At 37.8% G+C, this 14,840-nt stretch overlaps 1 protein-coding gene across 1 annotated transcript in view; it reads right to left on the reverse strand.

The window, feature by feature from the left end:
• The window catches only part of SPTA1 (spectrin alpha, erythrocytic 1), a 181,203-nt gene that overhangs the window by 78,725 nt on the left and 87,638 nt on the right, over nucleotides 1-14,840 (reverse strand). The window contains exons 22-25 of the mRNA XM_045841426.1: nucleotides 4,867-5,018; nucleotides 3,895-4,081; nucleotides 1,608-1,709; nucleotides 517-608 (exon numbers count right to left, since the gene is read on the reverse strand). Coding sequence (XP_045697382.1) covers nucleotides 517-608; nucleotides 1,608-1,709; nucleotides 3,895-4,081; nucleotides 4,867-5,018 — 533 coding nt within the window. The remainder of the gene's footprint in view (nucleotides 1-516; nucleotides 609-1,607; nucleotides 1,710-3,894; nucleotides 4,082-4,866; nucleotides 5,019-14,840) is intronic.

The following is a 14,840-nucleotide window of genomic DNA, read 5'->3' on the forward strand; positions in this document are numbered from 1 at the left end:
AGTATTCCATCTTAAATCATTCTTAACAATCATAATAATCTGGAAATCACTTTTACTTTCTTGGGATATTCAAAATTACATTTTTACACAGTGAAGATGTTTGGATTCCTAATTATTTCTTCATTTGTTCACTTAGTTATGTATGTTTTTCTTACTATAGCAACAGAGTTAGAAATCATAAATAAGTTGTTGAAACACTGACATTGACTATGAAAATGACTATGATATCTGTTATTCTCTACTACTACATCTAGTTCAGAAATTTTACTTAAACTTCTTATTTCTACTTTGTTTTATTCAGTGTCATGACAACATATATGGACTGCTATTATGTACAAAGGACCAAGCCTAGGCACTAAAAATTTGAAGTGAGGAATATACTACTGAAACACCTGTTCTCCTATTATCTCTATATAAGGAAGAAGGATTATACTGATAGTTATGGCTCTACTACAATAGACTTGGAAGGTTTTGAGCAGGTTATAGAGCACAGCTTGTTAGGGTTAAAATTCTCACCTGTGAAACATTTGAACAGCATGGGCACTGCCCAGCAGTTGGCGCTGTTCCTCTGCAAGCCTCTGCAAGGATCCCCAGCGGGTGTTCAACTCCTAAAAGAGTCAGACATATTATAATTCAGGTAAGGAGCTGACTCAGATAGCTTAGTGGTTCCTAAAGACTAGATGGGGCTTAAATCATGGTTGATTTCATGATATCCACTTCACAAATTGCATAGGGACATGTCTTTTTTGGATAGCTTGAGTTTGGGCCTCATTTACTCCAGAGCAATTATTAAAGGAGTTACTTTCTTTCCCAATCTGATGTTTAAGGGGGGAAACATCAACTGTGAGGTGGCAATTGATGTTTCCTGTGACAGACTATATTACATCTTCTGAAAAATTAGTGGAAAGCATTGCATTTGTAGTTAGAAGCTATTCCATTTTTTTTCTAGGAGATATGTAGTACACTTCTGAATCCTGAATTGATGAAACAAAATAACCTCTTAGAGTTCTATTTTTTTTTGTAGAGGTTAAGTAAATTGTTTTTGTGAACAATCCTTTCCATTTTGACTCCATGTCAACCACCACAAAAAGCAACAGGGAACTCATCCTCACTAGTTTATTACAACACAGAAGAGCTGAACTAGACATTCCATTAATGTTCGTTAGTTTATTAAATCATAGTTACAAATTTGAATCAGCTTTAGATACCTTTTCCCTCATCTCTACTGACATATATTTTTTCCTTCTTTCCTCAGATTTTATCAGGACCTATCTCTTCCAGTAAGTTTTCTTGATTTTCCCCTCCCACTATCATGACTCCTTCATATTCATTTTCTTTGTATTTATGTATTTGAGCACTTAATTTCTGTGTCTGTGGTAATAGGGAGAGGTGAGTATATGCTGTGATTTAAGGACTTTAGATCAGTTCAAAAGGCTGAACTATTGGGACTATTGTCTTTGACTTTTCCTGTGGCCAGCTCCATATTTTCACTACCTTCTGCATGTTCTAGCTGATCTGTAGAATATGAAGTTGAGTATATTTAAGTTAAATGATGACTCCCAAAGCTCAACTTAGAAGTGAGGAGAAATGGAAGGAGCCTTAGTTACCTGCTGTATTTGAGCTCCTTCTGGTGTTAGGAGCTCTTCAAATAAAAGATCATCAGCCACCTTGTTGATGTCCTTCAGTCGAGGCTCATTGGTCTTCAAATCCTATATGGGAAAATTTATCCAAAGTAGTGTAGATCACTTTCTTATAAATCTTTCATACTTGCTTGCTCATCTCTGCTTTGACATGAATAAATATTAAAACCTATAATTATCCTTACTTTCAATATATAAGAAACTGCCGTCCTCCAAATTTTCACTTAAAAGAGTACCCTTATCTTCATAATATCCAGTGACTTTCAGAAACTGCCCAACGGCACTGTTATTTAATTGAGGTATGGAAGACCATTTTCCTAGGTTTTTTTAATTTCCATTTATACTTTTAAATTACCTGTTCTTATCTGTTGGCAGTTTTTATGTCTCATCCTCAACTTTTAAATTTTTTTTTTTAATTTAATTTATTGGGATGACATTGGTTAATAAATTTATGTTTTAGGTATACAATTTCTACAGAACATCATCTGTATATTGTACTGTGTATTTATTTACCACCCCTAATCAAGTCTCCTTCCATTACCATTTAACTCTCTTTTACCCTATTCTCTTCTTCCCCACCCACCTTTTCTGGGGCAATAACCATTCAACTTACCATTGTATGTGTCCTTGAGTCTCTTTTTACCTTGCTTAATCTCTTTACCCTTCTAACCCAACCCCCAAGGCCCTCCTCTCTGAAAGCTGTCAGTCTGTTCTCTGTATCCATGGGTCTATTTACACTTTGATTTCACTTATACATGAAATGTAATGAACAAAATAAATTCCCCCCAATTTTTAAGGAACTTATATACTGGCATATTGTCCCTTTATCTATAATATATCTTGCAAACATTTCTCCCAGTGTTGATTTTATTATGATTTAATTTATGGTGATATTTGCCAATACAAAACCACAGGTTTCCTTGCATATTTTAGTGAAATTTACCAATATTTTTACTTAGTACATTCAGTGAATCTGAATTTTAAGTCATAGTTAGGTAGCCTTTTTTTACAAGACATTAAAAACATAATACAAAAATTCTGTAGTTAGAACAGTATGGTAACACATGAATAGTTAGGTTTCCATAACCTAACTTATCAAGTCTATCATAGAAAAATCAGAAATAATTTACAGAAATAATTTCAAGTACATATGGAACTTTGCTATATGATAAAGGTAGTAACTCAAATAAGTAAGGCAATACTGCACATTTTAGTAAATGATGCTGCAAAAATTAATTTGTGATTTGGGGAAAAGATAAGATTGAGCTATACCTCACACCATATTGGGTAATAAACTACAAATAATCAAGATATAAATGTAAACTAAATTTATATAAGTATTAAGAAAACACCGGGCGAGTTTATTCTTCCTAGGTCTCTTAAAAATCTCTCCCTGGATTAAGTAACACCATCAGGGGAATCTATATCTGGCCACATCTTCTACCAACATAAACTCCTATACCTTCTACAGAATTTCATTGACTGAGTTGCAATCTGCTTATATTAAGGTATGTTGTAAGAAACAGCTCTAGGAAGTTTATCATAATTTCTACAGTGACAATATTGTTCCTTATATTATACAAGAAATTTTCAGTGAGTTTTCCTATGGAAGTCTCATCCTTGGTGTTATTTTATAATTTTACTCATTTTTTCCATTCTTTCACATATCCCTAAATAATAAAATATAATCTCTACATCTATCTATCTAGCTATCATCTATCACTTTGAAATTCATTATAATTTATCATTAAAAAAGAAAGGGCTTATTCTAACTACTAGTTAAAATAATAAAATGAGTCTGAAAGAAAAAAGGAGAAAGGAAGGGTTTTAAGTAGGTGGAAAATTGGAAATTGCCTAGCTTTAAAGTCAGGTTATTCTTTTCATCTTCCCACCCAACTTCTGCCCCATAATTAGACTTTACATAGAGTCCCACAATGTTCCATCTCAGTCTGGGCATTAGGAACACAGCACAGTATAGGCCAAGTTTTAAAGAACCCAGGGACATCACTACTCCATGTAGTACTTGAGAACAGCAGCAACCGCAGGCTGCAAAGTTAGGGTGAGTACTTTCCTCTGCATTCTCCTTGCACCTACAACAGTCAGAGAAAGATTTAAAATGTGGAACTCTCAGTGGATTTGGAAAGACATTTATTAAATTTGAAGTTAAGTAATTACTTAGGAGGAGATATGGGAGAAAAGGAAACAACTATAATCCTCACAAAACTATCTGAAGGAGATGGTTATTTCTTCTCACCATTTGGAATTCATCAAACTTTTTCTGCAGCTCCCAAACATCATCTAGTTCTATGCCTGTGTTTTCTGCCTTTTTCTCTCGGATCCAGTCCAGCATATCGCCTGCCTCATAGGCCAGCAAAAACTCATTGTAACGTTGTAATAGACGACGTCTGCGTTCTTCTGCCCGATCAAGGAGAGAGTGGTACCTAAGTGTACAAGTGAAGAGAATTAGAAAGGTAAAATAAGGGATGGAGAAAACACAGAAAAGTAGAAGCAGGTCAAGAGAGAGAATGAAAGGGGTAAAAGAGAAAATCAATAGGAAAATAGTAAAGGGGAAAAGAAATGCACATAGAAGAAAAATAGTATTGAAACCAGGGAAACAAACATACATTGTCCCACTTTTTTAAAGATTTTATTTATTTACTTTAAGAGAGAGGGGAAGGGAGGGAAAAAGAGAGGGAGAGAAACATCAATGTGTGGTTGCCTCTCACGCACCCCCTACTGGGGACCTGCCCCACAACCCAGGCATGTGGACTGACTGGGAATCAAACCGGCAACCCTTTGGTTTACAGGCTGGCACTCAATCCACTGAGCCACAGCAGCCAGGGCCATTATCCCATTTTAAAATCATAAAAATGTCATTGTTCCAAGTGTGACCAGCAACATATTATAGAAGTGAGATATTGACATGCCTGCTGATAACTGGATATGAAACAGCCTGGTAGAATAAACAAAATTCATATGGAAGTCAGAATACCTTTTTGAAACCTTGAAAGAATGCTGGACAAGGAGTCTATTAAGTCTAACCTCAGTTAATTGACTTAATGGTGCTAGGGTTTCCTATCCTTATGTAAAAAAATGAAGTATTTACAGGACGAGAAGTTTACTTTTAGCTCCTCTAATCTAACAGGGGCAGTCATGAGAAGTGTCTTTGAACAATAGGAAATGTTTAGGCAAACATCTGTCCAGTTATCCAGCCTCCAGAACTTACAGGCTCTCAATCTGTTCCTGACGCTGGGTAATGTTGCCTGGTTCTTCTTGCCAGCGTTGTGGAAGCATAGGAAGCTCATTATGGGCCAGTTTCCTGACATAGACAGCTGGCACAAAACCCTGGTGACCATCAGCTTCCACCTTCCACCAGTCCTGAAGGGAGAGCAGATCCCAACTCTTTTTTAGTTCTTGGAAAAGCCACAAATAGGAAAGAGTTCAACTAAGTCTCTAAGCACAAACTTGTGACCAAGAGGAGCAAAACATCACTTATAGGAAGAGCATTATAATTGCCACATATTAAAAAGAATATAAATAATGAGTGTCAGGAATTGCAGAAATAAGCTTCTGAAATCAAGAAATAAGACAGTTAATGTTAGACCTTTAACTTTGATGACATTTTCAAAAACCAAATATTGTTCTTTTAATCATGGTACAACTTATCCACTGGAAATTATAAACAACAACAACAAAACCAAACAGAAAACCTGGTGCCTACATTAAATTGATCTTGGTGGTGGAGCATCTATGTATGAAAAAATTGTATAATAACTTTTCTTACCCTATTCTTGCCCCAGAAATCCAAAAAAATTGTGTTACCCTGAAATTCACTTATGTGAATGTTTTGTGCGCCATGGAGTATTTTGGATGTTATGCTATACTAAGCACTCTGAAGTTAGTCTCCTCAGAAAATAATGTGGTGAAATGGAGAAATCTAAGGGGGAAAAAAGGGGAGACTGACACACAATTTATTTGATAAAAAAACTTGTTGCTTCTCTAAAAAATTTACTTGCCCTCAGATTAACAATATTCCAACCTCTATTCTTCTCTTCCCAATTACTTCTGGAGATTAATCAAGTATTAGAATATAAAAAATTACTTGAGCTTCAATAAGAGCCAGTGTTCCAGTACTGGGCCTCCCTCCTTGAAGCCAAATCTTACTCTTTTTTAGCTTGATAGGTTCTAGTAGTTCCATCCTGAACACTCCCTGATACCCTGCTACACAACAAAGTTCTGCAGGCCTCAGGCAGGTTGTGGCTGGCCTTAGTGTACTCTGTGACTTTTGCTGAGTTTAAACCTTTATTAAACTAGTGAACACAATTTGCTTCTACCTGCTGACTTGCTGAGAACCTGCATTACACAATTTGTGTACTGCTCAAGGGTCTTTCTGTGGCAGAGTCTAATAGGCAGACAAAAGACAGTGGTAGGTTTTGAGGTGCCTTGTGCCTTTTGCTGACTCTGGTACTGGTGGCACCTGGCCTCAATACACCTTAGACCCTCCCATGTGCACACAGGCCCAGCACAGGCAGCTATCAGCAATAGATTATTTTGAAGCTTTTAACAGATAAACAAAGGCCGCTCACAGGCAGTGTCTGATATTGACCTGCAACAGAATCCATCCCAAGAGTCTGGCTTCAGACAAAAACAGAGACAAACTAATTAGTTCAAAAATCAGCACAACCAAAAGGAGATCTCAGCAGGCACCAGACACTGTTAGGGTAGACTCCATTTAGTAGGGCTAGCCCACACACAGCGATCATGGCCATTGTGATTATGGTACACTGTGATCATGGCCAATTCTCACACATAGCTGTCCTGAGGGTAAACCACCCATAGATATGCCAAAAGCAAGCAATGCTCAACTGCAACAGGAGGGCACAAAGAACCCACACAAGGGATACTCCTGGAGCAGCAGCTCAGGAGAACAGGGAGACTTTGCTACTGGAACCAACAGATCACCAACTACATAAGTACACTTAATCAAGACAAGGAGACATGGGAGATCTACCTAATACATGGAAACAACACACAGAGAGGCAGAAAATATCAAGGAACAAAGCAAAACAACAAAAAAAGCATTTTACCCTAAAAGAAGAAATCAATAGCAGATTAGATAAAATAAGAGATTGAATAAGCAATCTAGAAGACAGGGTAGCAAAAAACCCTCAGTCAGAGAAGCAAACAGAAAAAGAATTTAAAAAAAGAAAAGAAAATAGTTTAAAGGAATGACTGGGACAAAATATGTGTAACAACTATCCACAAAACAGGGGTACTGAAGGAGAAAAGAGAGAACAAGGGATTGAGAATTTACTTGAAGAAATAATGACTGAAAACTGCCCTAAATTAGTGAAGAAAAAAGACACAGGCCCAAGGAGCACAAAGAGTAACAAAGAACCTGAACCCAAAGAGGCCTACGCCAAGATAGAGAATAATTAAAATGGCAAAAGTTAAAGATGAATACAGAATCTTAAAAGCAGCGAGAAAAAGATAGTTATCTACAAGGGAGCTTACATAAAACTGTCAGCGTATTCTTAATAGAAATATTTCAGGCCAGAGAAATTGGCACAAAATATTCAAAGTGATAATAAGCAAAGACCATTCTTCTGGAGATGATGGTGGCCCCACTTGCTTGTGCACCCAACTGGGACACCTAGCCAGTCTTTTGAAGAACATAGTGAACAACCAACAGAATCCCAGCTAATATTAAGTTTGGAAGACAAGGGTTGCAGAGGACACTTAAAAACAGATAGTAAGGAGATTCTGTAGGCTGATGGGGAAGGTCCCTGGGCTCTGTCCCAGAGACCACGGCTGTGGCAGGAGCATTGGAGGACAGCCAGGTCAGTGATTGAAACTTAGAGGCTCCTCCTCTCCCAGAGCAGGGAAGTCACAGACCTGCACCAAGAGAGACCTGGATGCTTAAAGTCACTGTGGTGATAAAGATGCAATAAGAGACACACAGCCAGAGGAGTACCCTGGCTAGGACAGCAGTTGCCATCTGGGGCAGCAGTAACTTACTGGGACAGTACCAGAGGAACTGGGGAGATGGGCAACACCTAGAGATGGGAGAAGAGATTGGCTGCAACCGGCAGTGACCCAGATAGTCTCTGGACTGGTCGAAGAGTTGGTCTGCGTAGAAAGTCTGGCACTTGTTAGGAATGGCTGGCCAGATACAAGGGGAACTTGCTCGAAAGAGGATAAGCCAGGCAGTGAAAGATAAATACCATGTGATCTCATCTATAAGGGGAACCTAATCAACAAAACAAACAAGCAAAATATAATCAGAGACAAAATAAAGAACAAAATGACAGTAACCAGAGGGGAGAGAGGAAGGGAATAATGGGGGAAATAAAGGGAAGGGTCATCAAGGAACATGTATAAAGGACCCATGGACAAACTCAAAGTGGGGTAGGAATGAGGGTAGGAGGTGGGGGTGGATGGGGCTAAGGAACGTGGTTGCAGGAAAAAGGAGACAACTATACTTGAACAACAATGAAAAAATATTTTTAAAAAAGAGAATGTCAGCCACTGTTCAAGGACCTCTTATATGCAGTGGCAGGACCAGTGAAAAGGCAGGAGTGGGGACACAATTTGCTCTCACTCAGGGCAGCTCACAGGTTGATCAAAGGAGGGCAGTGTGGGTACAAAGAGGTAGCAGTGTCCAAAGAGACTTAATCCAGTAGGGGAGCTGAGCTGTCCTGAAGAAACTTTGCATGTACATAGCACCCAGGTCAACAAAGAAGGAGGAGGAGGAGTGAGATTTTTTTTTCCACTCAGTGTACCTCACAGACTAATCAAAGTGTTGGTTGCACAATGGGGTGGATTATAGACACCAGCCTGGTGCATATGCACAGAGTTGACAGTGTCAGCCACACAGTGCTCTGAGAGTGTGAGCTAGAAACTGGACACATGTGAATAGAATATTGTAGCCCAAACTGAGCACCTATTTGTGTGGAAGAACCACAGGAAAGGGGAAGAAAACAGATCCCAGGCCCCCCTCTGCCTGCTTCATTTAGGAAGACCAGCAAAACCCTCTAGGCAGGTTTAAAGTCAGAAGGAGGCTTTTTTTCCCAAGTGTAAGACAAGATTTGGAGCTGTGAGAAGACCAAAGACAGATCTAGAAAGAAATCAGATGAGCACCAGCAGCTAAGACATATATCACTTTGCTGTCCTTTGGAACTTACATTTTATTTATTTTTATTTATTTATTTTTAGAGAAGGAAGGGAGGGGGTGAGAGAGAGAGAGAGAGGGAGAGGGAGAAACATCAATGTGCGGTTGCTGGGGGCCATGGCCTGCAACCCAGGCATGTCCCCTGACGGAATCGAACTTGCAATGCCTTGGTTCGCAGCCTGCACTCAATTCACTGACCTATGCCAGCCAGCACTTTGGAACTTACATTTTTTTAAAAAATTTTCCTCTTTCTACTTAATTAGTTTTTGTTGGTTTGTTTGACTTCATGATTTGTTTTCTTTATTCTCCCTTTCATATTTCATTTTAGTTTTTCCTCTTTCACTTCACTCATATTCCAATAGCACACTACTCTTGGTCTTTTATTTTTAATTTTTACTCAGATTATATGTATAGTATATTTTATTCATTATGCTATTACAGTTTTCCCAATTTTTCCTCCTTTATCCCCCCTCCACCCTGCACCCCCCAACCCTCCAGCAGCCCCCCTCCTTAGTTCATGCCCATGGGTTGTACATATAAGTTCTTTAACTTCTCTATTCCTATATCATTCCTAACTTCTCCCTGTCTATTTTATGCCTACCAATTATGTTTCTTATTCCCTGTACATTCCCCACATTCTCCCCCGGACCCCACTGAAAACCTCCATGTGATGTTCATTTCACTGATTCTCTTCCTGATCTAGTTGTTTCCTTAGCTTTTTTTTTTTTTTTTTTAGGGTCAGTTGTTAATAGATGTGAGTGTTGTCATTTTACTGTTCATAAGTTTTTATCTTCTTCTATTTCTTAGATAAGTCCCTTTAACATTTCATATAATAAGGGCTTGATAATGATGTACTCCTTTAACTTTACCTGCTCTGAGAAGCACTTCACATGCTCTTCCATTCTAAATGATAGCTTTGCTGGATAGAGTAATCTTGGATATAGGTCCTTGCCTTTCTTGACCGAATACTTCTTCCCAGCCCCTTCTTGCCTGTAAGATTTCTTTTGAGAAATCAGCTGAGAGTTTTATAGGAACTCCTTTGTAGATAACTCTCTTTTCTCTTGCTGCTTTTGTTTCTCTCTTTATCTTTAATCTTGGGTAATTTAATGATGGTGTGCCTTGGTGTGTTCTTCACTGGGTCCAATTTCTTTGGAACTCTCTGGCTTCCTTGACTTCCTGAAAATCTATTTCCTTTGCCAGACTGGGGAAGTTCTTCATTATTTGTTCAAATATGTTTTCAACTTCTTGCTCTTGTTCTTCTCCTTATGGAACCTCTATGATTCGGATGTTATATCATTTAAAGTTGTCCCATAGGTTCCTAAGCCTCTCCTCATTTTTTTTTTTGATTTCTTGTTTCTTCATTCCATTCTGGTTGGATGTTTTTATCTTCCTTTTGTTCCAAGTCATTGATTTGAGTCTTGGTTTCCATCCTTTTACTGTTGGTTCCATGTATATTTTGCTTTTTTTCACTTGGGCAGCCTTCATTGCTTCCTTCATTTTGTGACTGAGTTCAATCAGTTCTGTGAGCATCCTGATCACCAGTGTTTTGAACTCTGCATTAGATAAGCTGTCTATTTCCTCATCACTTAGCTCTTTTTCTGGAGTTTTGATCTGTTCTTTCATTTGGGCCATATTTCCTTGTCTTGGCAAACCTGTTATGTTGTAGGAGGGTGGAGCCTTAGGAATTCACCTGGATGGGGCAACCCTCTTTGCTGCATTGTGACAGTCTGTGGGAGAGGTGTTGGATAAGGAAAAATGTGGGTCACTTGCTGGGCTCTAACCCCACTTTCCAATGAATTCTCTCGTGTGAGACTAGGAGTTTCTCCCGCCATGGTAACCCCCATGGTAGTTATAGCTAGTTTGAGTCTTTAATTTCTCATTCAGGCAGCCCACCTGACCCATGCAGTTCGCCCCCTTGCCATGGGTCCTCTCCATTTGCCTGGCTGCCCATCTCCATTCCTCCTACCAATCTGGATGAATGTTCCTTTAACCCCTTGGTTGTTGAAATTCCATGTAGTTTGATTTTTCTGGCACTTCAGGTTGCTTATTGTTTTTAGATTGGTTGTTATTCTCCTTTTGGTTGTGTAAGGAAGCAAAGGGTGTCTACTTAAGCCTCCATCTTGGCTAGGACACAGACTATATATTTCTTATCATATTATTATTATTCCAAATCTCACACAGCACCCTTCCCTGGTCTAAATCCACTTTGCCATCTTCCTGAGCTTTATTACTGTTGTGGTTAACTTTATTCTCTCACACACTATGCCAAGTTTCTATCCCTTAATCTCACCATATCTCAGTATCTAATCTTTCATAAGCACTCTGCTTTCTAAAGTCACCTCACATTCTTTTTCCCTTCTAATGAGAGTTCACTTTTTCACATTTTATGAAAATGGCTAGTAGGGTGAAATATCATGGTTATTGCTGTACTTCCACAAAAGAATTCCTATCTGTTCATTTGTTGTTAGTACTCTAAATCCCATAGAATGCTCTCCTACTGTCTTACTCCATTTCAACTTTGGCCTGCCCTTGATCAGTTGAGTAAGGAATTTTATTTCATTTTTTTCTTTCTCCTTTTTTTCTCTCTCTTTTTCCCTTATCTCAAGCTGGGTTTTACTTCTTAGTCTTATTAGTTTGCTTCCCCTATCCTTTCAGAATTATTTTTTCTTTACTGCAGACATCTCACATTCACTTTTTGTTTTCTTCAATATTCTTATCCCTGTTTCACCTTTATTAAACTATATTCAACTGGTTTTACTATTGACCCTGCTGTAGGTTACCTGAAAGTTTGTTCCCATTTGTCTAGTACCTTTCAAACTTTACTTCAAACCTAATAGTATACTCTTCCCTCTTCTTACCCCATTGCTCCCATTGCCCTTTTGTATTAGACTTATGTTGTAAATTTTGCTTTATTCCTTTTTTTGCCTTGGTTCCATACCAACTCTTATTACCTCTCCTTCCTCTTACCGCACAATAATATGTTCCCATTTCTAGTCATCTCATATTTGTTTTGTCATATCATATAATATCTGCAAACCATCTTCACATTTATTAATAAGAGTTCTATAGTGGTTCAGACTGTTTATGAGGTAGGGGGATGAAGCTGGTTGGATGAATAAGGGGATTGAATTACTGAGCTGGAAGACAAGGTATAAAGAAATAACCTGGGTAGAGAAGCTGCATGAAAAAAAGACTAAAAAAATGAAGATAGCTTAAGGGAACTGCAAGACAAAATAAAACACAACATTTGAATCATCTGAACACCAGAAGGAGAAGAAAAGGAAAAAGGGACAGAAACATTGTTGAAAAGATAATAAAAGAAATCTTCCTGAACAAGGAGAAGGGGAAAATCCACCAAAGTTCAGGAAGCACAGAGGATCCCAATCAAGATGAACCCAAAGAGGCCTACTTCAAGACATATCATAATTCAAATGCCACATTTTAAACACAGAGAATCTTTAAAGCATCAAGGGAGAAACCAGAAGTAACAAATAATGGAGCTCCAATAAGTCTAGCAGCTGATTTCTCAACAGAAACACTACAAGCCAGAAAGGAATGGCAAGAAATATTTCAATATATGCAAATCAAAGGCCTGTAACCAAGACTACTCTACCCAGCAAGACTCTCAATTAACATTCAAGGTGAAATAAGGAGTTTCCCAGACAAAAGTAGGCTGTAGGAATACACCACTACTAATCCAGCACTGTAAGAAATTCTAAAGGGACTGCTTTAAGAAGGGGAAGAAAAAGGTGAGAAAGAAAGAGGAACATAGGTAGTAAGGGAGAAAAATGAATAGGTAACTATCAATTATAGCGTTAAATATTAATGGATTAAATGCTCCATCAGAAGACAGTATAGCTGATTGGATAAGAAAACATGACCCACACATATACTGCCTATAAGAGACCCACCTCAGAAAAAAAAAGATATATGCAGACTGAAAGAAAAGGGTTGGAATAAAATATTTCAAGCAAAGGGACAGGGAAAAAATGTTGGGGGAGAATCACTTAGCTCAGACAAAACAGACTTCAAAACAAAGTCCAAAAAAAGAGACACAGAGGGACACTTCATAATATTCAAGGGAAGAATCCACCAAGAAGACATAAACATTGTAAACATATTTGCACCTGAAATAGGACCATCCAAATATATACGGAAAATCTTGGAGACCTTCAAGAAAGATGCAGATGGCAACAAACTTAACACTAGGAGATTTTAACACCCAACTTCAACAATAGGTAGATCTTCCAAACAAAATATCAACAAGGATGTCGCGATATTGAACAATGCCCTAGATCAAAGGGACGTAACTGATTATATATGTATCTTTTCATTCCAAAGAGGCAAAATACACATTCTTTTCAAATGCACATGGAATATTTTATTTTTTATTTTTTTAATTTTAATTATTGTTCAAGTACAGTTTTCTCCCTTTTACTCCCATTACAGCCCACCCACCCAACCCTCCCCACTTCCTACCTATTACCACCCTCCCCCTAGTTGTTGCCCATGTGTCCTTTAAATTTGTTCCTGTAAACCCTACCCATTCTCCCCTGAAATTCCCTCTTCTCTCTCCTCTGGTCACTGTCAGCCTGACCTCTATTTATGGAATATTTTCAAAGAAAAAAATGTAATAAGACACAAAACAAGCCTCAGAAAATTCAAGAAAATTGAAATCATAACAAACATTTTCTTGGACTGCAATGGCCTGACTAGACACCAACCTCAAGGAGAAAACACAAAAACATTCAAACTCATAGAAATTGAATAGCATGCTATTAAACAAAGAATGGGTTCAGAATAAGATCAAGGAAGATATAAAAAAGTTTCTAGAAAAAATGAAAATGAAAACACTCCCAAAATTATGGGACACAGCAAAGGCCATCCTGAGAGGGAAGTTCATAGCTATACAGGTCTATCTAAAAAAGACAAAAAAATTTCTAATACACAACATAACCCTGCATCTAGAAACTGGAGGAATGACAAGAAACAAGGCCCAAACTGACTAGAAGGAAGGAAATAACCAATATCAGAGGAGTATTAAATGGCATAGGGACTAAAAGAACAGTTCAAAGGATCAATACATCCAGGAGCTAGTTCTTTAAAAAGATAAAATTGACAAGCTTTTAAACGGACTCATCAAGAAAAGAAGAGAGATGACCCAAATAAATAAAATCAGATATGACAGAAGAGAGATTACAACTGATACCAGGAAATACAAAGGATAAGTACAATCCAAATACAAGGATGGTGAGAAATTACTATGAATAACTATATGTCAAGAAATTTGAAAACCTAGGTGAAATGGACTAATTGCTGGAAAAATATAACCTTCCAAAACTGAATGTAGAAGAAACAGACAGCCTTAACAGACTGATAATAGCTGGTGAAATTGAAGCAGTAATCAAATACTTCCTGCAGACAAAAACCCCAGACCAGATGGTTTCACAGGAAAATTTTACAAAATGCTTAAGGAAAAGCTAACCCCTAAACTTCTCAGACTATTCCACAAAATCCAAGTAAAAGGAAAACTCCCAAACTCTTTTTATGAAGCCAGCATCATCCTAACTCCAAAACCAAATAAAGACACAAAAAAGAGAGGAAACTACAGGCCAATATCACTGACAAACATAAGTGATAAAATCCTCAACAAAATATTGGCAGACTGCACCCAACAATATATTGAGTATATCATACACCATCATCAAGTGGGCTTTATCCGAAGGATGCAAAGATAGTACAATATTCACAAATCAATAAATGTAATACACCATGTAAACAAAAAGAAAAACAAAATTCATGTGATCAGATCAATAGATGCAGAAAAATCATTTGATAAGGTACATTACTCATTTATGATAAAAATACTCAACAAAGTTGGACTACAGGAACCATACCTCAACAAGTAAAGGCCATATACAAGAAACCTACATACAACATCATAATCTCCAGGCAAAAACTAAAAGAATTCCCACTAAGATCAGGAACAAGATAAGAATGTCTGCTTTCACCACTCCTATTCAATTTAG

Source organism: Phyllostomus hastatus, unplaced genomic scaffold, assembly GCF_019186645.2.
Source record: "Phyllostomus hastatus isolate PE091 unplaced genomic scaffold, TTU_PhHast_1.1 phas_contig_36, whole genome shotgun sequence".
NCBI lineage: Eukaryota > Metazoa > Chordata > Mammalia > Chiroptera > Phyllostomidae > Phyllostomus > Phyllostomus hastatus.